Raw genomic sequence first — 27398 nt, 5'->3', positions numbered from 1 at the left:
GACTGCTTCGCTGCTCGGCCAGCTGTCAGAGAAATTAATTTTCGCTTAGTCGGGCGGAGCAGACAGCACTTAAGCGCTCCTCGTTACGCAGCTGGTCCGGCGCCTGCCGCTCCAGGCAAAGTCTTCGGCGAGAGCGTTCCAATCGCTGGCGCCAGCTTGCTGATGGTGATGGAGATGGCGCTATTACAGGAAGCGCGTGCACGCCACCTAATTTCGCGACGCGCCGATCCAATCTCCGCAGCGGGCGGCGCCGGCGCCAGCCCCGGCCGGCCTCGGTGGTGCTTCGGCGCCGCCATCGCCTGCTGCTTTGCGAGAGCTCCGGCTGTTAGCCGGCCAGCTGCTGCTCAAGCAGAGTTCTGCGCCATATACAGGCGATCACATTTACTGAACTCGGTGTGTTTGCGCTTCGCGTTACTGTAGCTAATCACACCTTACTTTAAATCTGTGAAAAAATTGAGCGGTCTCACGCATTAAAAAAAAAGTCTAAATCGAAAACAAAGTAAACAAAAACTACATATCCAGCCTCGTCAGGTGGTTTGAAGTCCACGTGATTTCGGCCGAGTGTTCCTTGGTCAAAAGCACATGGATTTTGGACCACTTGACGCGGTTGGAAGCCCAAGACAATTTTATCAATATACTGGGTGATCAAAAAGTCAGTATAAATTTGAAAACTTAATAAACCACGGAATAATGTAGATAGAGAGGTAAAAATTGACACTCATGCTTGCAGTGACATGGGGTTTTATTAGAACCAAAACGAAAAACAAAATTCACAAAATGTCCGACAGACGCGTAAAAGATCTCTTGCGCGCGTCGTTTGGTGATGATCGTGTGCTCAACAGCCACTTTCGTCATGCTTGGCCTCCCAGGTCCCCAGACCTCAGTCTGTGCAATTATTGGCTTTTGGGTTACCTGAAGTCGCAAGTATGTCGTGATCGACCGACATCTCTACGGATGCTGAAAACAACATCCGACGCCAATGCCTCACCATAACTCCGGACATGCTTTACAGTGCTGTTCACAACATTATTCCTCGACTAGAGCTGTTGTTGAGGAACGATGGTGGACATATTGAGCATTTCCTGTAAAGAACATCATCTTTGCTTTGTCTTACTTTGTAATGCTAATTGTTGCTATTCTGATCAGATGAAGCGCCATCTATCGGACATTTTTGGAACTTTTGTATTTTTTTGGTTCTAACAAATCCGCATGTCATTCCAAGCATGTGTGTCAATTTGTACCTCTGTATCTACATTATTCCGTGATTTATTCAGTTTTCAAAGTGATACTGACTTTTTGATCACCCGGTATATCGTCGCGAAACAGTGTATTCGGATATTTATCTAGCCGCTTACTGGAAAAGGTATACAAGGTACGTGAACGACTCTTTTAACAGTCGTGAAAAAATTCAAGCAAAAATACCAAAACCGTGAAGAGCAACAAATCTTAAAAAATATGTAAATAACAAAAAATGGAATTGCGGTATCTAAGCGCTCTTAGAGGAATAAATTTATTTTTAAATAAGTCTGTTAACACAGAAAAGAAGAAAGTTTGTCGAGAAGATTATCTCAATTTTCTTGCTATGTGGAAATGAAAATTGGATGTTATTGACGACGATGAAAAAGTGGTGTTAGAGGCGATGGCGATTTGACTGTGGAGAGCACAGAGGAGTATAAACTGGATAGGTTGTTGTTGTTGTTGTTGTTGTTGTTGTTGTTGTTGTTTAATCCAAAGACTAGTTTGTTGCAGCTCACCATGCTGTGCAAGCCCTCATCACCTCCGAATAACTACTGCAACTTGCGTCCTTCTGAATCAATTTACTGTATTCATCTCTTGGTCTCTCTTGACGATTTTGCCTCCCCCACTTCCCTGCAGTACAGAACTGGTGATCCATTCACGTCTCAGAATGTGTTCTATCGACTGATCGCTTCTTTTGGTCAGGTTGTGCCACAAATTTCATTTCTCCCCAATGCTGTTCAGTACTTCCTCATTACTTACGTGATCTACCCATCTAACCCTCAACATTCTTCTGTAGCACCACATTTCAAAAGCTTCTATTCTTGTCTTGCCTAGACTGAACATCCACGTTTCACTTTTATGTATGACTACACTCCAAACAAATACCTCCAGAAAAGACTTCCTAACTCTTAAATCTATAGTCAGTGTTAGGTTTTTCTTCAGAAGAGCTTTTCTTGCCATTGCCAGTATAAATTTTACGTCCTCTCTACTTCGGCCATCAGTTATTTTGCGCCGAAATGCTACTTCAAGTGCCTTGTTTCCTCCTTTACTACTTTGTCTCATTTCCCAATCTAATTCCCTCAGCATCATCTGATTTAATTAGACTACATTCAGTCACCCTCGTTTTCCTTTTGTTGGTGTTCATCTTATATCCTCCGTTCAAGACACTGTCTGTTCCATTCAACTGCTCTTCCAAGTCCTTTGCTGTTTCTGACAGAATTACAGTATCGTCGACAAACCTCAAAGTTTTTATTTATTCTCCCTGGACTTTAATTGCTCTTAGAACTTTTTCTTGTGTTTCATTCACCAGTTTCTCAATGTACAGAAGAATTGTAACGTAGAAATTTTATGCGGAATAGGGGAGAAAAGAATTCAGAAGAAGAAAACGATGTCTTGGCACATTATTTACATCTAATAATGTCGTAATGTGTTATAGCTGTTTGCAGATGATGCCTTCGTGTACCGTCTAGTAAAACCAGGAGTTCAAAATGAATTTTAATATCATTTAGACAAGATGTCTGCATGGTGTGAAACTGGAAGAGTATGGCTGTAGTAGCAAACGAAGCCTTGCTACGTCGTTGCTGTCGGAAATGAGTGGCTTTAGCGCCGACACCGGTTTAGATCTCTCGCCATGTTGTTTTTCATTGTTCTTTCAAAACTGGCTTTTATAGCATGGTAAAATTGCTTGCCGGACCGTGGTAAACTGCCCTCCTTGGGCATTGAGCCTCGCGTGACTCATCTGTGAAGGCGAAATTAATCGGACTTGTTACTGATAAGCTGTTTGGTGATCATTCAGTAAGCTGTCAGATATCTGCTATGGAGGTTTCTTAACGATGTACATTTCAGAGAAACGGCGGATCTTTATGGCAGGGAAATCTTGAGTGAGGTAGTGTTACATACATAGTGCCGTCTGCAAGTCGCGACATTTACTGAAATTACAAAGCGTTGTTTTGTTCCTGGTATATCAAAGAACAGCGGAGCGTTAAAACGACTGGCGACAACGTAACCGCAGTTCACGCAGTAGTATGTTGTTATTTCATGGAATCGGTGGTAGGGGAAGATCTCGTCATGTTGTTGACAACGGGACGGCTGTCAGAGATTCTTTTCACAGTTGTGTAGTTTATGTCCGAAAATATTGTTTCTGAATAGTTTTATGTGAAACATGGAACTTCGGCAATGTCAGAATTGAGAACATCGGATGTGCTGAACGTGACATCGATTAATAACCGATGCCATGTACGTCATAAAGTGAGTCAGAGAACATGGTGACGTAAAGTCCGATTACAGTTATTTGTTAGTTGACGTCTGTCACTTGCCGTTACAGCGTTGCCATATCTGCTGTCGGTTACCGCTCGGTTATGTACGACTCACAAACACAGCGGGTCACTTCATTAGTGCTATTACACGTGTGATGCGGAGCTTCTGTTGGAAGCGACCGCCATGAAGTATGACGGGAACGCGAAATGTTCTGGCGATAGCTGATTTTAAGTGACCAATGACTGAAGAAGTGCAGCAGACGATGCGTTTTGTAACACTGAGTTTAAACTCATCTCCTAACCTAACCACAACCTCATGATGTGCACTGTATACGAGAAAATGGCGGTCAACAATACGCAGCATTGTTTACGACCATTAAAGCTAACCTCCACGAGCAAACTCAAGACTGAAAAAATTTCAGTTTGAGCACTAAAAGCAAACTAATTTCTCTCTTTCATTGATTACCTAAAACTCACATTACAATGGCTACAGGAGCTGCCGCGATGCCACTCGACGAGGAGTCCTGGTTATGGGCGACACATGCAGATTGCAGACGAAAAAAGAATAGTAGGAAGAAAAAAATAAAAGCAAATAAAAATTCAGTAAGATGATGAAAATGACGTGTCGAAGTATTAGCAATGAAAATCGATTTATTGCATAAAAGTAATAATGAAAGCAATTTTGATAAGAATTAGAAATAAAAAATTTAAACGCATGTGACGAGGTTTTTTTTTACCCGCTACCTTCCACACGTGAGAAATGTCTTAACCACTACGCTATTCAACTATCCTACATTCCTGTTTTATGTTCATGAACTTCAGAACCAGTCGCATCGATGATTTACTGTCCTCAAGTTCGGTCTCACGTATGAAACTTATCTAAAGTAGACTTATCTCTATGCTGCTAATAACTGCGTATGACACGCCGAATCGCGTGTGCGAGAGGTTCCAGTTGTTTTTGACTAGTGCTGTGTATGAAAGCTCCCCATGAACCATGGACCTTGCCGTTGGTGGGGAGGCTTCCGTGCCTCAGCGATACAGATAGCCGTACCGTAGGTGCAACCACAATGGAGGGATACCTGTTGAGAGGCCAGACAAACGTGTGGTTCCTGAAGAGGGGCAGCAGCCTTTTCAGTAGCTGCTGGGGCAACAGTCTGGATGATTGACTGATCTGGCCTTGTAACACTAACCAAAGCGGCCTTGCTGTGCTGGTACTGCGAAGGGCTGAAAGCAAGGGGAATCTACAGCCGTACTTCTTCCCGAGGGCATGCAGCTTTACTGTATGGTTAATGATGATGGCTCCTCGTGGGTAAAATATTCCAGAGGTAAAATAGTCCCCCATTCGGATCTCCGGGCGGGGACTACTCAAGAGGACGTCGTTATCAGAAGAAAGAAAACTGGCATTCTACGGATCGGAGCGTGGAATTTCAGATCCCTTTATCGGGCAGGTAGGTTAGAAAATTTAAAAACGGAAAATGATAGGTTAAATTTAGATATAGTGGGAATTAGTGAAGTTCGGTGGCAGGATGAACAAGACTTTTGGTCAGGTGAATACAGGGTTATAAATACAAAGTCAAATAGGTGGAAGGAATATAGAGGGTCTATACAAGGGCGATGTACTTGAGGTCAATATTATGGAAACGGAAGACGAGGTAGATGAAGATGAAATGGGAGATATGATACTGCGTGAAGGGTTTGACAGAGCACTGAAAGACCTGAGTCGAAACAAGGCCCCGGGAGTAGACAACATTCCATTAGAACTACTGATAGCCTTGGGAGAGCCAGTCCTGACAAAACTCTACCATCTGGTGAGCAAGATGTATGAGACAGGCGAAATACCCTCAGACTTCAAGAAGAATATAATAATTCCAATCCCAAAGAAAGCAGGTGTTGAAAGATGTGAAAATTACCCAACTATCAGTGTAATAAGTCACGGCTGCAAAATACTAACGCAAATTTTTTACAGACTAATGGAAAAACTAGTAGAAGCCGACCGCGGGGAAGATCAGTTTGGATTCCGTAGAAATATTGGAACACGTGAGGCAATACTGACCCTACGACTTATCTTGGAAGCTGGATTAAGGAAAGACAAACCTACGTTTCTAGCATTTGTAGACTTCGAGAAAGTTTTTGACAACGTTGACTGAAATACTCTCTTTCAGATTCTGAAGGTGGCAGGGGTAAAATACAGAGAGCGAAAGGCTATTTACAATTTGTACAGAAACCAAATGGCAGTTATAAGAGTCGAGGGACATGAAAGGGACGCAGTGGTTGGGAAAGGAATGAGACAGGGTTGTAGCCTCTCCCCGATGTTATTCAATCTGTGTATTGAGCCAGCAGTGAAGGAAACAAAAGAAAAATTTGGAGTAGGTATTAAAATCCCTGGAGAAGAAATAAAAACCTTGAGGTTTGTCGATGACATTGTAATTCTGTCAGAGACAGCAAAGGACTTGGAAGAGCAGTTGAACGGAATGAACAGTGTCTTGAAAGGAGGATATAAGATGAACATCAACAAAAGCAAAACGAGGATAATGGAATGTAGTCGAACTAAGTCGGGAGATGCTGAGGGTATTAGATTAGGAAATGACACACTTAAAGTAGTAAAGGAGTTTTGCTATTTGGGGAGCAAAATAACTGATGATGGTCGAAGTAGAGAGGATATAAAATGTAGACTGGCAATGGCAAGGAAAGCGTTTCTGAAGAAGAGAAATTTGTTAACATCGAGTATAGATTTAAGTGTCAGGAAGTCGTTTCTGAAAGTATTTGTATGGAGTGTAGCCATGTATGGAAGTGAAACATGGACGATAAATAGTTTGGACAAGAAGAGAATAGAAGCTTTCGAAATGTGGTGCTACAGAAGAATGCTGAAGATTAGATGGGTAGATCACATAACTAATGAGGAGGTATTGAATAGAATTGGAGAGGACTTCGTGGCACAACTTGACTAGAAGAAGGGATCCATTGGTAGGACATGTTCTGAGGCATCAAGGGATCACCATTTTAGCATTGGAGGGCAGCGTGGGGGGTAAAAATCGTAGAGAGAGACCAAGAGATGAATACACCAAGCAGATTCAGAAGGATGTAGGTTGCAGTAGGTACTGGGAGAGGAAGAAGCTTGCACAGGATAGAGTAGCATGGAGAGCTGCATCAAACCAGTCTGAGGACTGAAGACCACAACAACAACGTGTATGAAAGGGGTGTGTGTGTGTGTTGTGTCTGATGAAATGCGAAATACTCCTGAAAGGTGCAGAGCCAAGAATAGGGACCCAAAATACCAAATGCATCAAGAAGGAAAGCCGACAAGAAATTTCAACTGAATTGTCCAATTTTTGTGGCAGTTTGGCAACGTCGAATAGTTCGGTAGTGACAACGAGACTATAGGTAACTTGGTCCAATGAAAAACTTTTGCTGTTGGATACTACCGAGACCATTAGAGCCAGCCGAATAAGTTGTATACTGCATTTAGAGTATATTATCAGAAACTAATAGGAAGTTTAACGTTTCATCATCCAGGTACAATAATAAACTTCTAGCGCAGCGATGTAGGCCTGGTGCTCTCCACTGAGTGAATGGCTTCGTTCTGAAATATTGTGTAATTTCCCCGTGCTCCCATGGTGCAGTACCCACGACAACGTTATATTTGCATGGAGACTGGTAATAATGCTTGCTCTCCTAATACGAACACAGAACTTGAAACACTTTCATGAACCAATGTATAGAGAACGCAGCAGTCCGTTTTCGAATACTACAGTGAAATTAAGAGCACGATGATTCAGTACAAGTAACGGTTGAGAGCCACTATACCACAGTATTACTACTTGTTTCGCCATTAATCACGCAATAGTGTGCTTCAGACGAAACGGATCAGAGGGCAAAACTTGGGTTGCTTCGCTCTTATTGGATACCGTACTTAGATACTGAAGGATCGTTGGTAGTGTACGCCTAATTCATGCGTCTTGTGATTAGTAGTTAAGGTTCTACTACGACGGTCGTCCAGAAAATTCGGCAGCTTTGTAGAAAAAAGTTAACCTCAAATAATGATACCAAGAATGTTAATCGTTCGTGGGAGTACATGTCTTTAGATAGTTTTCTCCTTATTAATCCCCGTTGATAAGAGACAGCGTACTGGAAATCAGGTTTTATATACGTTCCTTACAGGTATTTCGCACTTGTACTGCTGCTGAACTGGTAATATCTATTGTCTGTGTTATCTCGTCTTCCTGCCCTTGTCACATCTGATGTTCTTCCGCTTGTCTTTTTGCTGTATATTGAACGTCAACGATTATCTATGAAGCATTAATTCTTCCGTTGATTTGATGGTCAATAAATTTATAAGAAAATTCCGGGATAAGAAAGACAATTTTTTTGGTTTGGTTTATACATGTTCTGAAATTTCTTGTTATCTGTGTTTACTTTTACGAAGGTAATAACAGTTGACAGTCGCGAAATGAAAGCGCGAACGGCACGGCGCAGTTGTTAGCACAGTGGACTCGCATCCGGAAGGACGACGGTTCAAATCCGCCCCTGGCCATCTACTGTAGTTTCAGGTTTTCCGTATTTCCCTAAGCCGCTCCAGGCAAATGCCGGAGTGGTTCCTCTGAAAGGGCAAGGTCGATTTCCTTCCCCGTCCTGGAGACAATCCGATCTTGTGCTCCGTCTCATAAAGACCGCGCTGTCGACGGGACGTTAAACCATAATTTTCCTTCCCTCGTTCAAAATGAGAGTTACAAGTTATTTATTTGAAGTTTTCCATGGTTTGCGGTGTCAGTACGAACTACTGCGGTATCATACTCCAGCATACATCCGTGTTCAGAAGAAATACAACACCATGAAGGACTGGAGATAGAAGGTTCTTATTCACAGGACATGTACATTAGTATATTTTGGTGAAGTGATTCGCATTTCAGTCACGTCGGTTCAGCATGTGTCTCGTTACCTAGTAGGCACAGGGTCCGCCATGGGCCCACATAACTTGTTCCATGCGTGATGGCATCGACGCGTATAAGGCGCGAATGGCGTACTGTGGTGTAGCCATACATGCTGCATTCATCTGGTTCCAAAGTTCATCTGTAGTGGTTGGCACTGGGTCACAGCGCTGCACCAGTCGTTTCACCGTTTCCCATACTTCTTCGGTTTGCGACAAGTGTGGTGATCTAGCGGGCCAGGACTAAAGGCTGACATACTGTGACACTGAAAAGATACGTGTTCGTGCAGCAACATGTCGTCGTGCATTGTCTTGCTGAAAAATGGCGTCTAAGGTTATGGCTACGGGTCGCAGTATGTCATTCACTTAGGCCACAATGGGCATAGTGCCCAACAACACCCCACAAGATAATGCCTTGAGTTGGCACTGTATGTCTTGTGCAGATGCAGTCACTGTGATGCCGCTCCCCCTGTCTGCGGCGAACCAAAATGCGGCCATAATTTTCAAACAGAACCTAGATTCATCCGAAAGCACTATATGATGCCATTGATGTCCATAGTGACGCCGCGCGGGATTAGCAGAGCGGTCTCAGGCGCTGCAGTCATGGACTATGCGGCTGGTCCCGGCGGAGGTTCGAGTCCTCCCTCGGGCATGGGTATGTGTGTGTTTGTCCTTAGGATAATTTAGATTAAGTAGTGTGTAAGCGTAGGGACGGATGACCTTAGCAGTTAAGTCCCATAAGATCTCACACACATTTTTGATCCATAGTGACGTCGTTCCACACACCATTGCTTTCTAGAATGCTTCTGCACACTCTTCAAAAGTGGGCGGAGAAGCGGAAGACGCGCACGTAACCCATGCCGTAATAAACGGCTACGGACTGTCACCCCTAATAGTATACGATGTGTTACTCTGCTCCACTGTTGCGTCAGAGCCGAGTAGGACGCAGATCTGTCCGGCAATGCCATTCGGTTGAGCTGTCGATCTTCTCGGAGGACGGTCTGGGTGGTACGACCTGATTCATGTCGTCGTGTTCTACGGCCTACCGTGAACCATTCAGCACACATCCATTGCACTGCCGAAACACTTCGTCCCACACGAGCAATTTCCCGGACGGATGCATCACATTTTCTTATGCAAATAATGCGCCCTCTTTCAAACACTGATTCTACGGTACGGTTCGCGCGTACGTCTGCGGGGCATCCTACACGTCTGCTCGGGTGATACTGATCCATTACTTTCAGTTTATAGCGTTAACGAGGTCCGAAGGCACATTTCATCGGTGGATAGTGTTGCGCCGCGATATCGATGTTGACCTCGAACCGGCGGGCCGACATGGTTCAAATGTTAATCGTGTCTGCAGAACATACTAATGTACACGTCCTGTGAATATGAACGTCCTATCAAGATAGGTCAAGGTGTTCTGTTTTTTAAAATCTGAACATGGGTGTACACCACATACGTAAATGATTCTTGTTCTGGAAAAATGACTACATCGTCGACAGAACGTTACATCCTGAACTTAACTTCCTTTCATGTTTCCTCACCGCGTTGTACCACTCTTCACTGCGTCGTGTTATTCTTGTAAATTGCCGTGGCTACACTGTGTGGCATGTTGAGTCTACACAGTGGGTTTTTCCCTAGAATCCTTCCTTCGATTTTCCTGATTCCTATTATGGTAACTAGCAAGCTTTCCTCGTAAAGTTCCGGGGCTACTTAAACATGGCACTTTTTTCTTACATGTTGATTTTTCTTACTTGTCGGTATTCAGACTTTTTTTCAGGATCCAGGATTCACTCGAACACTTCTAAAATCTAGAAACAAATTAATTGCAAATGTATATTATACTTTTTTCACGGTACGTGCTTGATTTACTATAGTTTCCCTTTGATTATCGTATATAACCTTGTAGTCAGTAAATACTGTGCTGCCGGCCGCTGGTGGCCGAGCGGTTCTAGGCGCTTCAGTCTGGAACTGCGCGACCGCTACGGTCGCAGGTTCGAATCCTGCCTCGGGCATGGATGTGTGTGATGTCCTTAGGTTAGTTAGGTTTAAGTAGTTCTAAGTTCTAGGGGACTGCTGACCTGAGATGTTAAGTCCCATAGTGCTCAGAGCCATTTGAACCATTTTTTTTTTTTTTTGAACCAAAGACTGTGCTGCACACACAACATGATCGGTTTACTTGCTTTACTGGAGTAATTTTCATCGTTACGGTTATGCTAAATTTGTCAACAACCATGACGTCAGTGTCCTTTGAATTTAAGTTTAGTTAGAGCATTACTCATAATCCTTAAGATAGAATACATATCATCCTCAGAGTCGATAAAATCACGTCATGAGCGAATCAGATGCCATAGTTTCATCATCATCATTTAAGACTGATTATGCCTGTCAGCGTTCAGTCTGGAGCATAGTCCCCCTTATAAAATTCCTCCATGATCCGCTATTCAGTGCCTCTTCTGATGTTAAGCCTATTACTTCAAAATCATTCTTAACGGAATCCAGGTACCTTCTCCTTGGTGTACCCCGACTCCTCCTACCGTCTGCTGCTGCACCCATGAGTCTCTTGGGTAACCTTGCTTCTCCCATGCGTTTAACATGACCCCACCACCTAACCCTTTTCGCTCTGACTGCTACATCTATAGAGTTCATTCCCAGTTTTTCTTTGATTTCCTCATTGTGGACACCCTCCTGCCATTGTTCCTATCTACTTGTACCTGCAGTCATCCTAGCTACTTTCATATCCGTAACCTCAACCTTATTGATAAGATAACCTGAATCCACCCAGCTTTCGCTCCAATACAGCAAAGTTGGTCGAAAGATTGAACGGTGCACAGATAACTTAGTCGTGGTACTGACTTCCTTCTTGCAGTACTCAACTAGGCAAACTGCAGTTACTGCAGAGCAGAACCCTCCTCGCCATACAAGCACTCTAGGAACCGTCTGTTTGTACCTACATTAAAAGTGTCAATGAGAAGGCTTATACGTGGATTCACCAATTCATTTATCAGTTAGGTACAGGACACCCCTCTGCTTCGGATGAGAGACCCTTCTTCACATTCACCAGACAATTTAGGCTATAAAAGATTGCAGACGACAGTTATAAATACTAATTCAGATCCTTAAAAACCTGAATTCTTCATTCATCACGAAAGCCAAGCTAGAATGTGACGGGCAAAGTCCTACGGTGCTTCTGTGGAATAATATAAGACATCCAGGTGCTTTACAGTCATTCTGCCGACTGCTCCAGTGATCAATGGACCGTTTGCAGCCGACGCATTGGCAGCAGACGAGGTACGGTTGCGGCTGAATTCTCGTAATTTTATGGATCTGTCAACGTGTCTTCTAATTCGCGTTTTCGTACGTTCCGTCTTGTTTGGTTTGGGACTGAAACTTCCAGTCGCGCTCTAAAGCGCCACTCGGAACTCAGTGAATGCGGTCGAGGCACGCGGTGTGATGCGGAACGGCGGTGGAAAAGAGCTGTTTACCGCGAGCAGCCGGCGCGGGGGCGGCCTTGGCGCTGCCGGGTTGCGCAAGCGGCCTGCAGTGGCAGCCGGCAGCCGGCGTGCGGCTCTTCCTCCGCGTCACGTGCCTGCCCGCCTGCGCCTGTGTCGCTACGCGGCAGCGCCGCTATCTGCCGTACATCAGTGCCAGCTGATAGCGACGTTGTGAGCGTGCACCACCGCACCGGCTATTTGACAGCCACGAAGTGAGGCATACCTCCGCCCCGGTAATGAAAAACAATTATGGGATTCCAGTAAGCTTCTACATCGGATACACTGCGGAACGAGCTCCTGTCCGAGCTCGTGGGGAATGTCTTCCACGTCGAATAGGCACGTGTGACTGGAAAAAGGCCGCAGGTCAGTTCTGTTTGGAAAGAGAATAAAAGATCGGGTGCGCAGGATTGGAGATCAGTATCGCTGACGGCCGTCCGTTGCACAATCCTAGAGCATATTCTAATTTCAAAAACTGTTAAGTCCCTGGAGTAAAACAAGAATTTTTCGAAGAATCAGCACGGATTTAGAAGAAAACCAGGATAAACGATGTCTTGCAAACAGTAGCCATGGATGAACAGATAGGTTCGGTCTTTGTAGATTTCCGAAAGGCGTTCGACACTTTGCCACGTCGTACAATACTAACCGAGATAAAACATACAAAATATCTCCCAAAATACATGACTGGACCGGAGAATGTTCGACTCGCAGAGCCCAGTAATTTATGCTAGACGGCGAATGTTCAACACACATAAATAAGTGGGACATCGCGTGTAAATTATACAGCAGTTGGTTGTAATTAAAGTGCAGCTACTCAGGTAGTTTTTCAGCGTTAATCGGTTCATCATTAACGCATTAAAATATGTATCAAATTTCGCTGCTCTACGATAATCACAGCCCACACTGGGCCTCTGTGAGTAGCTGCACTTGAAATATAATCAATGTGACCACCTTTAAAAAGCCTGAACCACCACCTTTCGGAGCACAGACCATTGCGACAACTACAGACAGGGATGTGGAGCCGTGCCGACTCCAGTACGGCGCCTAGCTTCGCTAAGTTTCCCGGTCGAGGATCCATACTGCAGACTGCCCGAACCAGGTGCTCCCAAGACTCTCGGCTGTGATTAAATCAGGGGAATTTGGTGCCCAGGGGAGTACAGTAAATTTGTCCTTGTGCTCTTCGAATCACGCACGTACACTGCGAATTGTGTGACATGTTGCATTGTCCTGCTGGTAGATGCCATCGTGCCGAGGAGAAACAAACTGCACATGGTCACTAAGGGTAGATGCCTACTTGTGTTGCTCCACTGTGCCTTCCAGAGTGATGTGATCACCCAGGGAATGCCACGAAAACATTCCCCAGACCAGAACGTCCCTCCTCCGACCTGGACACACACGACGATAGTTGCAGGTCCATACACGCCAACGCCATCTGTCCGATGGAGCATAAAACTTGATTCACCTGAAAAGGCCACCTGTCACCAGTCAGTGGGCGTCCAGTTGCAGTACTGGCGTGCAGGTTTCAGCCTCCGTCGCTCGTCACCGATGGGCAGCAGTCAGTATGGGTGCATGAACCAGGCATCTGCTGTGGAGTCCCATACGAAGCAACGGTAGTTAATGAGACAACTTTGGTAGCCCCTTGGTTCATCTGGTCGATCAGTTTCTCAACAATTAAATATCTCCACAGCTATAGGTCACCACTGCCATCTATGGGACGTGGTGCACCGCAGTTGCCTCGGCGCCGGTTTTGGATAGAGCTGTTTTCCCATGCACGGTATACTTTAACGAAGGTGGCACACGATCAGTTTACCAACTCAGCCTTTTCGGAAATACTTCCACTCTTGGTCCAAAAGCTAATGATACTGCCCTATTCGACGTCAGATAAATCGCTCCGTTTCCGTACTAGGACAACGACTACACGGTTTTCCGCGCCCCTGAACAACCCTTTATGCACCATCCACTGCAATTTTCTTGAGGACACTAGACCTCCTGTTACGCTAGCGTAAGGCACACCCGATGTCACGCTCATTTCTGTGTGTGGAACATTCGCCATCGAGTATAGCGTACTGGGCTGTTTTAGACGATCAGTCTTCGAGCCAATGACATATTTAGGAAGACAATACAGGGTGAAAAGTATATAAACCGACAAACTCTGGGAGGTTGTAGGGGACATTAAAAAAAATTTTCCCTAATGTCATTTTTTCCTGTGAGGAGTATTTAAACCGGTAGAGGAAGATTTCTCTGGCGGCAAGTTAATTAAACCAACAAACACTTTTTCATTTTTTTATAACCAACAGACAACAACTAGGTAGCAGATACGGCCCAATTAAATAGTCTCCAACAACACCGACCCACACATTAACTAAGAACCGCACTTAATGAGCGCTAGTAACTGTGGCATGTGGGTTATCCTCACTCCAAACATGCGTATTGTGCATGTTGAAGACTCCATCGCGCCCGAACGTTGTGTCATCGGTAAACAACACAGAGGATGGAAATGTAGGATGCATTTCACACTGTTCCAAGTACCACTGCGAAAACTGTGCTCTGGGTGGATAATCAACTGGTTCCAGGTTGTGGACACGCTGTAAGTACAATGGACGTAACAACTGCTCTCTAAGGATTGTTCTTACAGTCGTCTGATTCGTCCCCATGTGACGTGCAATTGCACGAGTGCTGATTGAAGGATCCCTCTCCACATGCTGCAAGACAGCTTCCTCAAATTGCAGCGTTCTTAGAATGCGACGGCATCCCTGTCAAGGTAATCTACTAAATGACCTGGTCTCACGCAGACGTTGGTACACAGCATTAAATGTCGTATGATGCGGGTACGGCGATTGGGATATTGTTGTTGTTAAACCCGCTGTGCAACTCGTCCGTTGTGGTGCGCTATGTAGTACGCACCAACCATATCAGTGTACTCACTCCAGGTGTATCGCTCCATTAGTAAACAGAGACAATGCACTACTACACTGGTGGACAGCAGTTGCCTACAACTGAAGAGCGTAATACGGCCTCCACCGGTTTAAATACTCCTTATAGGAAAAAATGACATTAGGGAAAAATATTTGTTTTGATGTCCCCTACAACCTCCCAGAGATTGTCGCTTTAAATAGTTTTCACCCTGTATGTATAATTTCATCTTGGTTAGCATCCTACGATGTGGTAGCGTGTCAAACGCCCTTCGTAAATCTACGAAGACTGAATCTTATCTGTTCACCCGCATCTACTGTTTGCCAGACATCGTGTATCTAAGACGGCTGGTTTTCTTCTGAATCCGTGCTGATTCCTGCCGAATACGAGTCCAGTGACATGGTCTTCTGCACGTGGTGTGGTGGGGATGACTCCCGGAGCGGCCCTGTGCTGTGTAATAAATGTCGGCGTGCACCGCGACAGTCAGACTGCGATCGCGTCGTTGCGACACGGCGCGGAGCGGCGCTGCACGCCGGCACACGCAATCGTTCTCATCCGCCCTCGTTAAGCGCCGTTCTAAACCCCACCCCACCCCGTCCCGCACTCGGGAAGCGACTCCAAAAAGACTACCGCTGCAGGGAACGGGTGCAACCAGGTGCGCATGCGGAGCCGTGTGTCGCAGTTGCCTTCAGCAAGTGCTACTACTGCATCTATACGGCCACATTACGGTATTTGGAAGAGATTACTTTGTCTAACACTATCACTTACTCCCTTTCCCTGTTGCAGCCGCGAATGGTTCGCATGAAGAACGATTAGTGGCGAGCCTCCGTGTGAATGCGAATCTCTCTAATTTTATTTTCGTGGTCTTTTTGCCAGGTATACGTAAGTGGAAGCTACATACTGGTTGACTCTCGTAGGAACGTACGCTCTCGTTAACTTCAGCAGTAAACCACACCGTGATGCAGAACGCGTCTGCCACTGGAATTGGCTGAGCATCTCCGTGACGTTTTCTCACTTGCTAAATGAACCTGTAACGAAACGTGCAGCTCTTCTTTGGAACTTCTATCAATGCTACCGCGTACGGCTACCAGACTGACGGCCAGTATTCAGGCACTGGTCAGACGAGGGGGTTTGAAAGCTACCGCCAATATCGATGGACTTCATTTCCTGAGGATTCTTCCAGTGAATCTCAGTAAAATTGGAAATCTGTGGTACGGTCTCATGTCTACACACTACTTAATGTAACTTAAACTAACTTACGCTACGGACAAAACACACCCATGCCCGAGGGAGGACTCCGACGGGGGGAACCGCACAGACAATCTCTGTCTGACATCAACCTTACGTGCGATTAGTTTCTTGTGGTCGATCCGCTTCAAAGTGTACGTGTACTCTCAGATATTTTACGAGTTTATCTGCTTCCAATGATTGTTGTGCAATCGTTTAATCATACGATGACGGATACTTCTGTCCTGTTATACACAATAATTTGAATTTGTTTTCACCGCCAGTTACCAGTCCCTTCATCAAGTGTGGATCCCCTGCAGGTCTTCCTTCATTTCGCTACTGTTTCCTAGCGTTGTGACTTCTCTGTACACAACTGAATCATCTGCGAAAAACCATACTGTGTATTCACCGTGCCCTTTGCTGCTGTCGCTATGAGCAAATAGATTTGGGTATCAGTGCTTATCTATCCTATTACACACGCTTTTCGTAAAATGCAGCTAAAGTGGGATTCACGGCCACATAACTATCACTTCAAAGTAGAAGACTGGCACCACTCCTGCCCAAGATAAATCTTCTCGTATTAAACTCGGGCCTAAATTCGAGGAAGAACTTTCTGAGAACGTACGTTTGGAGCACAGTATTCATTGTATGGAAGTGAATTATGGACCGGGGGAAGAACTGTAAAAGGAGGGAATCTAATCGTATGAGATGTGCTATAGAAGGATGTTGAAAATTAAGTGGGCAGATGAGGTCGGACTGAAATGGTTCTCCACAGAATCGGCGAAGAAAGAAATGTGCGGAAAACACCGTCAAGAAGAATCGCCAGGGTGCTAGAAAATTTGTTAGGCCAACAGGGAATGACTTGGACAGTACTAGAGGGAGCTGTAAAGGATTAAAAAAGATAGCAGAAGCAGGGGGCTTAACTACAGTAAGGGGGGCCCTGGGGCAAGTACTCAATTAGGGGAGGGGAGGAGGTGGTGTGGAAACAGATTAGAAACACAGAAACAGCGAGTACGAGGCGGCTGTTAAGGGTTGCATACATTAGAGACCAAGGCGTCGCTCTTACGTCACTGCTGTGCTGGCTTGTTTCCTTCCCGGTACAATTCCGCGAATAGAGAGAGTCTGAGAACGGTGGTGATGCAGTCGCTTCCTGTTCGTCAATTGGTTGTCTTACTGAATCGTGCAGGACTGTGCCTTAGTACAACAGTTGAGTGCACGGTCTTGCTGTTGTAAAGTAGCCCTGACAGGGCGAAGTGACCGATTGTCTGGATCAGATGGCATCTATCAAAGCTGTCTTTCGTGAGTCTAGAAGATATAAGACGAAAATTAAGTGATGCATTATATGTAATTGCAAGTGTGCTTCATAAGATGAAGAATGATGTCTCGAAAAAGTTCGATGCTATAGCCCACGTTTCAGACAAAAGACACACAAATTTCGTCCTATTGCAAATAAAATTGTTGTATTATTGTTTATTCCACCTACTCCAAGAGAAAATATATATGCTACGTCGGAGGAAAACAAGACACACAGCAACGTCACTTTTATGCTCCTGAGACCAAAAGGGGATATTTGTGTATTCTTTTGATCATGGCAGCATGCATTTATGGGCCACTTGTCCACTTGTACAAGACAGCACACTTAGAGGACTAGTTTCCTGCCGGATGAATGTGCAGAAAGGAAAACGTTTCGTAAAATCCATCGCCACGGGCAGAAACATAGGATAAACTGCGTTGTTCAAGTCACTGACGGCTCTTGATGCACAGAATTCTGTAGCAGGATTCGAGGAGGTACTGTTGGATAAGATGGGAGAAGATTCACCACAAGCAGCTTCACACTTGCCCATCAAATGCACAGGATCAGAAAATTAATTACAGTGTAGAATAATTTCCCAAACAAAGAAAAATAGGTAACAGTGAATAGGTGACACAATACTTTAAGACAAAATAAAAACGAAAATTAATTTGAAAGAAGTATATGTGTGAATATCTGTCTTAAAATATGAAACGGTAATGAAATGTATGTTTGATAAATTCAGGTTTTGTCTTACTTAAAAGATTTTGTCCTCATTTTTGTACCTGTAAAAATGGTCATATGATGAAAAAATCCTGCTCTTTCATTTTATATTGACAGTATACACACTTCTTCTAGAACGTAAGTATTTTCTCATACAATCAGAGGTACTTCGGTAGTTGTAGTGGAAATGAAGTTCTTATCAGTATCATCTCTGTTGGAAATAAGAGCCAAATCTCATCACGAAGTTTGCTTACATACCTCAGATTTTTGTAACAGGTGAATGGTATTAGCAAAAACTGTATTTGTTTGTGTATGTCCATAACTTGCTTCATTCCTTGGAATAAATCTGTAATTGCGAATAAACTATACTAATTATTGGGTAAAAAAGTGTCACATCAAATCCATTTACTAGCTCTGTTAGCCCCTTGCCGTCCTAAACATCTTCTTTACTATTTTTATTAATAACTTTCCATGCCCCATTATTATAGATGTTGAAAGCTTTGTCTAGAATTCATGCGCATCTGCAACGCTTTAAATGCTATAATCATTTTTTAGTACTTTCCATTGAATTAACAGAAGTGTAACAAAGCATTTTCTTTTAACACCTACTACAGCACTTCAGTCATTACACTGTTACTCGTTAGAATTACTTTTTTCAGAACCTTAAGAACCTCGATGAATCTTTTAAGTGCATAGTTGGCGTCTTACCTCCGAGCACGACGCCTTGGGTATAGTGCCTTTAGCATTACTTTGGAAATACCCACGGCACAATTTTTTAAACCATACCATTGCAGCTTGTGGAAATCAAAAAATTCAGAGACGCCCTCAGTTCTGTTTTGGTTACCCTTTGCATAAATTTAAATTATGATTAGCACACTGGACAAAATAGACGAAGTAGTAATTCCTTGATTCGTTTTTGTGCATCATTGTCAAAGTCACCTCAAAACATTGTAAAACTTCTCACATTCCACTAATTTTGACAGTGTAATGACCTGGAAGCACTGCGGAGTTAAGAAACAGAACATTGTTACACTAATTCCATCGAAAGCCTAGACAAAAAATGCGTGACTTTCTTGACTCTGATTTGATAAATTTTACTTATTAATTATATGTAATTACAACGATGAGATATACTACATTCAGTAACGCAACGGGAAGTTTCAGTAATCGTATAATGTACTAGTATAAAATATAAACTTCTCTATGAATTTCTGAAAGCCCCTGGGAGCGGGAGCACTTGCGCCATACAAGCAAACGGATCTGACAAAGCAGAGATGGAGGCCGTCAGTGGAGACGGAGTACGATAAAATGCGGACAGAGCTAGCAACACCCAAAGGAAATGACTTCCACACTGACTACAGCGTAAGTGGCCGGAGACATTCTGTTAATCGGAGGAATCACATTGATCGCTTTCTACATCCATCCATACAATTCTATTAATCCTTCCCATAAAATTGTTTAGCGCCGAGTCACGCTTTCTTCTAGGGCAGACGACCATAGCTTAGGAATCTGCATGCGGCTACCCTCTTTCTTCTATGAGGGTGGTGTGTTGGCAGAAATCAAGTGCATGCTGTATTCCTGTCAGCAGTCTGTGAGCTATTGGCACAGTCGAACAGACGAATACCCATTTAGCGTGAAATACATTTATGCCTCTCATACTTTCAATTTTTCCACTTTAATTATTCACTGTAATGTTTTCGTGTTTTCCCCCCTGTCATTTGGGCGCCAGAGGGCACTTGTATTTGGTTGTCCCAGTCTCGTTACGTCGCTGAGGGGAAGAACAGATTGGAGTACATCCAATAAAAAATAGATGTCAGTGTAAGTACTACCATGAGATGAAGAGTATGGCACAGGAGAGGAAGTCGTGGCAGACTGCATCAAATCAATCAGAAGGTTAACACCTTCCCTACTCGCATCTCACGAAAAGACTCCCCAGTACTCAGGCTCATATTACACTGTCAAAAATATTTGAGATATATATTACTTGGATCTCCTCCCAAACTCGTAGATAGATTTCAATCAAATTTGGCACACAAACTGCAGACTTGACGAGTATCAATACTATGGGGATTATAACGTCCTAGCTCCAATAGGAGCAGAGATATGGACGAAAACGCGTTTTTTTTTAATTTTTTCAGCCCCTGCCGTATATGCTACCCTGCACGACTGGCTTCTAGTAGTAGTAGTAGTAGTAGTAGTAGTTGTAGTTGTAGTATCGGCATCAGCCTGCTGTGCAGGGGCTACATGTGCAGATGGCCACGGTTAGAGGAAGGTTGAGATGAATAGATGCAGGGGGGTTGGGATGGAGGAGGGGAGTGCAGGTGGATAGGGAGAGACGGAGGGAGGGTCACATAGAGAGGTGGGAGGAAACGAACATATTGGTGGAGAGGAGGGACTATGGTGGGAGGGGGCAAGAGGGGATGGACAGAGAGAGAGAGAGAGAGAGAGAGAGAGAGAGAGAGAGAGAGAGAGAGATATGGACAGGGAGAGGGGAGGAGGAAATGGCCTGGGTGAGATGAAGAGAGGAGGTGGAGTAGTAGTTGAGCAGGATGGGATATGGGGAGAAACGTGTGCCATACAAGAGTCGAACGCAAACGCAAGCAGAGTATCGGGAAGAGGCTAGTCTTTTATAAAATGTTTGGACCATGCTCCCAACTTCTATAAGAGGCCTTGAAAGTACCCCAGTATGCAGTCGGAGATTTAATAAGTATATTTTATAAGACCTTTGACATAGTTGCTTTCCAGTGTGATACAGGCATAATGATTAATGAGCACTACGTCATGTTAACTGACATCCGTAGTTACACCTCTGAACGTTTCAGTCTTTGACTCTGTCTCTGTCACGGGTCATGTGGTCATAAAAGGTAATGTAGTCTCAATCTGTTTCTAGCTGTGAAGACAGCTCACCAAGAGCCATGAGTTCCGTAGTGAATCAGGATCGTTTGCGATCCTCGTGTCTTTATGGGCTTGGAGAATCGGTATCATTTTCTGCTACCTTCCCTGAATGATGCTGCTGTTAAGCTTAGTGCATTAGGAATGGCTTGGCCCAAGTGTTCAGTATTCATTGCAATGAGAGAGTAAATGCGGAGGACTCTCATTTTCTTACACGTGTTACGAAGCTGTCACTGTAAATATGGATTTCTCCCTACGTCACCTTATGTCTTGGCACCCGTTTGTAACCGTGACCCGCGGTCAAAGGAGATCGACTAGTCACTCGCTTGTTCACGCCCCGTAGTGTTCAGTCAAGCATAGGCGCGTCATCTGTGCTGCATCCTTTCTATCACGTTTGTGTTGCATCTGTAGGTATCTCTTCTCCAATGTGACGCCTACACCAGAAAATGGACAATGGCTGCCAGTTTAACTACTATTCAACAAAATAAATTCGATACCGAGTGGTCTCGCTGGTCAGTGGTATAATAGACACTCCTGCGCGAGCGCTAGGGGCAAACTCTGAAGAAAGAAACCTACCTGTACACTGAAAGCTGGTAAGTGAATAACCTTCCCAAATTATTCTACGTCCGGAGAAAAAAAGTCCGTCACGTTATTTATGGCGTCTGAAGGCCAAAATGCACGCCAGTATATTATCTTTATGGACATTTTCCGTAAAATAATTATACGATCATAAGAGAGTTAAACTCTGTTGTTTGTGAGGTAGCTGTCACAGAATGTAGACGTACATATTCCTTGCCCCTATTATTATTATTATTATTAAGAGGAGTGAAGTATATGGTATTTTTTGGGGTAGGAGCATCGTGTCTGAAACCCGACAGCGGACAAGACGTAGAAGATAACGCAACGAGGCATGACGCTGTAGTATCGCGGCTGTTGGTCAGTAGGTGAGCTGGTGTTCGTTCAAAGAGTGCCGCCAAAATTCCGCTGTAATTGAAGGACGCAGGAACTTCTGTGACGTGCGCTGGGGCTCGGCGTCACAAGTTCACGCATGCGCAGGTTAGGCCGTGGCGGGGGTGGCGGCGGCTGAGACCAACAGGTTGACGGCGCCGCGCTCCCACCTGTGGCAAGCGGCCGCGCGCTGAGCAGAGGAAGCAGTTCCCTCAATACACATGCCGTATATAAGATTTTAAATTTCTTACAAATACATATAATGCATATTCTGCCAAATTTCTAATTCATTAATTGAATACAAAAGAAGCAGCTCTATTGCCTAAGGGAAAAAAACGTAGTATGCTCGAAGTGCCAACAAACTTACGAATAGGAAGTTTTAAACAACCCTTCAGTATTGTTGAACCAAACGACGAAAACGATAGACCACAGAAAGGTAACAGTTCTAACCGGAGTTGGACACGAACCTGTAATTGTAATAGTTAACATAGTATTTATTCACTAGATGGGCCAATGTTGCATTACTTCAGGTTGGGGCTTCAATTTCAGTGCTCTTGACTATCGATCATTTTCTTCATGTTGGGTACCACAGCCAGGAATTTCTTAAAGGACAGTGTTATGGTCCCAACTCGGCTGTTGCTTCATTAACATCTATTTACTTTATTATGTTTCGCACAATTGGCAAAGTGCTCTAGGTACCGGCTGCATGTGATATATCCGACTATAAGCAGCTGACATGATTGTCCCGAAAGCGAGAACATACATGTGCAAGAGTCAAGTTTAAAATAGTGTGTTTATTGAATACAGTATGGTCATCGTTGAATCTATTATCACTTTTATAGACAACCAGTTTTAGGAGTAACGGGGAAACGTGTTCTCTTACGAATATGAAATATGTAAACACTATTGACAAAATGAAGTTGCCCCCTTAAGAGGACTAAATGTTTGTTGATAGACTTCTTAGTAAGCTAGGAAGTGGCATAACTTTTAAAAATGATCTGGCTTCCACAAATTTACAAATTTTTGGGAGCAGCATTCTCTAAAACAGAAATGGTCGTTTAGCAATTGCTGTTGTTACAGCCACTACTTGTGAGTGCTACAGTAAACGAAATCGCGATCGTAAATAACTAAATGCATTAAATAACAGCCCAAGTGGGAAAAATATGTCATTTCTAAAATCTTTTTATTATAGACTTGTTTAAGATATGTGATATCATTTCTAAGGAAAACACAACTAAAATTTGCTGCAACAGTGGTTTAGAGCAGGTGCTGCGCTAAACATGCATTGGTTAGCTATAAGGTGCCACATTTGCAACGCATCTGGGATTATAGCAATTAAACTACTGATTTAAATTCTTGCATTTGGTAATGAAATTAGTACCATTTTGTTTCGGGCTGTGTAAATAAACGCTTTCATTTGAATGGAAGAGTGTAATAAAAAATTGCAATCATACAGCGACGTTCAAACTCCGTAGCCTGTTAAGGACAAGACGAGATTTTGTTCCGTTTGCCAGTTAACTTTAGGAAATGTGACTTGCAGTGAAAGTACTACATGTAACAGTATATTTTACACAAGCCAATGCGGTGTCCTTGTGTCTGCAAATGTAACGTGGAAGAATATGGAGGATGCGATTCTTAGGACTTTACTTGGAACTAAATTACGAGCATGAACATTTCCATTGCGTTGTTAAGGAGACGTATGTTAACCCATTTTATTCTAAGACCACAGACCCCTGCGAAACACGTTTTTAATGTGGTCGTGGGAAAAGTGAATGAAAGTGAATGTGGGACGCTTTTCGGCAAACAAGGGCGTTCAAGTGTTGTTATAAATGTGCGCCATGAATTGCTTGTGTGTAAGTTATTTATTTGTTATTGACATTCGAGTATCAGAAAGAGTTGCAGCAGTGAAAGGAAGCGAATTTCCACTGCGTTTTGACGTTATTAAAAATATTAATAGATTGTTGTTCAGACTATTGATTTGTAGGTATTTTATGGCCTAGTGAAGAGAATATTAGTTCCTCGCCATGGACACAGAGTATCCACAGCGTACATAAAGAAAGCAGAAGGATAGCTTACGGCATTTTATTCCAAACTGAACAACGTAACTATTCTGCACATGCCTGAGTGGCAGAAGAATTAAGATTCTTGCATCGTGAAGTGAATGCTGTCATTTTTAACGTAAATAACGTGTTCATTAAATCGCTTAAAAGAATAAAACTTCTCAAGCGGATGTTTCCATAAGCATGGGTGCATTTCGAACGTCCTTTACCTAGTTGAGCATCGAGCGAGTTAGCTGAGAGATAAGCCACTCGACTTGTTTCGGCAGGTTCGCGGTTCAAACCTTCGTCCGGTCTCACAGATTTGGGTTTTCCGTGATTTCCAAGAATATTTAAGGCGAATAGATTCCCGGAATGGCTGTCGTGAAAGGGTACGGCCGATATACTTCCCCATCCTCTCGTCCCTAATGAGTTCCTCGTCCTTATGTTACTAGTTGGGGTTCGTGGCTTGACGCTCCTTTCTTCTGTTGTGACAACTTGGAAAATGTGACGGTGGCCCGTTTCTCGTAGTACTATGAAATGTTTCAGCGACCATGTCAGACTGGAGGAACTCAGTGTCATCCAAACAGTTGTTTTTGACATTTACTGAAGAGACTAGACTGATTCCTAGGCGACATCCTCTCACGTTCGTCGCCGTAAAGTGTGACCTAAACTTTTCATAATCCAAAGCGTGTACATGATCTAGTAAATATTCTTCTCCCTGTGGACTAGACGATGACGGGAACGTAGCCAGGCGTATGTCTGCCCTCGTGTTCGTGAGTCGGTCTATTTCAAGACAGGCCGCCGCCGTTGGCGCGGAGAGCTTCTGTGGACGTATCTCGCTACTTCCGTCTCATTGGTGTGGCCAGCGATTCTTCGATAGGAAGGAGCATGTTTTTGGTGTCGATAGCAGGCGCCGGCACTACGCATGTCCACTAGATCACACCGATGATACGTGGACTCAGAAATCTGTGATCCATAGGCTGCCACCCGGTACTGAGCTACTACCGTTGTTGACAGTTTTAGTTGGGCGTCGTAGGGCAGTTGACGCAATGTAACGATCCTAGCACTGAGTTGTACACTGACGTAGTAAATTTCATAGGATAGTGGCACACAGGTGGCGCAGATGTGTTGTATGCACACCAAACGTCCCTGTGCCAGTTGCAGTTGGTTATGAGATCTTCTTAGAAGGGGTGGTGCAAGTGATTCTTGTAACGTGAAATGTCGTCGTGAACTGACTTCGTTCGAAGAGGGTATGGTGGTCGGTGCCCGACGGTTGGGAATTTTGATTTCGGCAGTGGTGCAGGAATTCGGCTTCACACGTTCAACCTTGTCCAGGGTGTATCTTGAATGGCTGAATGAGGGTTTCACTGTCCACAGACCAACTACAGGCCGTCCAGCAATCCTCGATGACCCTGACCAGCGACATCTGAGACGCATCGTGAGTAATGACGAAAGGGCAACATTGCAACAAATCACGGCTCATTTCAGCACCGGCCGTGCTAGGCACAACCTCCCAGTGGACAGTCCGTAGGAACATAGGTTCCATTGGGTATGGGAAGCGGAGGTGCATACAGGTGTCACTGTTAACTCAAGGTCTGTGGGCACAACGGCTTGCATTTGTCGCCAGAGATGGACACTGGAGCAATGGCATAACTTGATGTTGACGGAAGAATCACGATTTCAACTGCACCACGTCGACGGGAGGCACCGTGTGTGGCGCAGACTACATGAATCGATGGATTCCCCCTGACAAGAAGGCGTGGTCCAAGGCGCTGGTATGCGTGTTATGACCTGGGCTCCCTAGTTGTTCTGGAAGGGACCTGGGCTGGTCCGCTGTATGTTGAGCTGCTCGGGGACCTTCTCCATCCAGTTTTGGCCTTCTAACAACCTGACGGTTCTGCGGTGGTTCACGCCGTCAAATCGCTCCCACGTCCCCTAGGACTATTCCAGGAACATGGAGCCCAGGGACTGAGATGGCCACCCTCGATGGCCACACCTTCGAGCATACCTGGTATGTCACTGCGGACGATTTGGTGTCGGATGCTTCCAGCGAAGTACCAGGGGCTTTCAGACTCTCTTCCACGGTGTTTCACTGCAGTCTACAGGGCCAGAGGAGGTGCAAGCGATATTAGGTGCCTGTCACGTGACATTTGAAAAAATCACTGTATAACGTGGTCGATCCTGGCGACTCCGTTGAACATTCCTTCCCTCCTCGAACGTTCTCCACAGCCGCAAAAGATGCTCTGAGCTGGTCTAGCGTTGACTGTAGCTGACAAATGATCCAGCCTCTCGTAATAACATCAAAATGTGTTCCCTGCCCAGCGCACTTTGCCACGACTAGAACGCTGTATGCCAAAAGCACACGACTCTCATTCAGAACCAATACAGCAGACACCGTTATAGATACGCTAAATGGTCTTGTCCGGGCTTCCCAAATATGTCATCTGGCCCGCACTGTGTCACTTAATACGCCAAGTACAGGTTTTTTTTTTTTTTTTTTTTTATTTACGAGTGGTGTTTAAGGCCCGATATTTCCATATACGATTCTGGAAGTAAGCACGCTAAGCCTCGAGACTCGTTTTGCATCATTTTCGAATTTTTTGTACTGTGTGTTAAGGATGTGACTTTTTGCGATTGCAGGGGACCAACGGGCCTCGACCGAACTACGGCGGGGCCAGTAACGGCAAGGCTGGGGGCCGCGGGACGGTGGCCAGCCTCCAGCAGCCGCAGCAACAGCAGCCGCAGCCGGCGCTGGGGGGCGGCTACCGCGGCGCGGGCGGCGGGGGCGGCAGCTGGCCCGGCGGCAGCCAGTACCCCGCGCTGCGGTACCCTGCGCCGCAAGCGGCCGGCCAACCCGGGGGCGGCGGCGGAGGCGGCAGCGGGCCGGCGGCGGGTCCGCAGCCGCAGCAGCCGCAGCCCCAGCAACAGCCCCAGCCGCAGCAGCCCAACGCCGCCGCCTACAACTCCTACCCTCAGCCAGCGGTGAGCCTCACAACTGTATGTCTAGCTGGGGATCCTGGGGGTCTCAGGAGGCAGTTAAACACCGCCTCCATTTCGGCAGAAATTCCTTCAGGTATGCCACTCGTCGACGATTAGACACCGTGAAGCTTGAAATGGCGACGATAATCCCAGTCATTCCCTTTGCGATTGAATGTTCGGCAAAGGGGGCTCGTGCTTGCAGTGTTACGAGCACAGCTGCTGTCATGTTACAAGACGAGTGTGTCTACGGTACTTTCATCATGAATTTGTAAAAGCAGAGGCGCCACTTGGTCACACGGGATGAAGAAATGCTCCGAGGTGACAAAAGTCGTGGGATAGCTATAAGCACATACACAGATGGCGGTAATATCGAGTACACAAGCTGTAAAATGACTGTCATTTGGACTCCAGTGATTCGTGTGAAAAGGTTCCCGGCGTGATTATGGCCGCGGGACGTTAATTAACAGACTTTCA

The 27398-nt window shown here is 44.9% G+C and overlaps 1 protein-coding gene across 1 annotated transcript in view; it reads left to right on the top strand.

The window, feature by feature from the left end:
• The window catches only part of LOC124788570 (protein alan shepard), a 433965-nt gene that overhangs the window by 240005 nt on the left and 166562 nt on the right, over nt 1-27398 (top strand). Inside the window, exon 2 of the mRNA XM_047255841.1 lies at nt 26586-26927. Within this exon, the coding sequence (XP_047111797.1) occupies nt 26586-26927 (342 nt within the window). The remainder of the gene's footprint in view (nt 1-26585; nt 26928-27398) is intronic.

This window comes from Schistocerca piceifrons, chromosome 3 (genome assembly GCF_021461385.2).
Source record: "Schistocerca piceifrons isolate TAMUIC-IGC-003096 chromosome 3, iqSchPice1.1, whole genome shotgun sequence".
In the NCBI taxonomy this organism is placed as follows: Eukaryota; Metazoa; Arthropoda; class Insecta; order Orthoptera; family Acrididae; genus Schistocerca; species Schistocerca piceifrons.
Note: the sequence above shows the minus strand (reverse complement) of the source record. Positions and strands in the feature narration are given on the sequence as shown.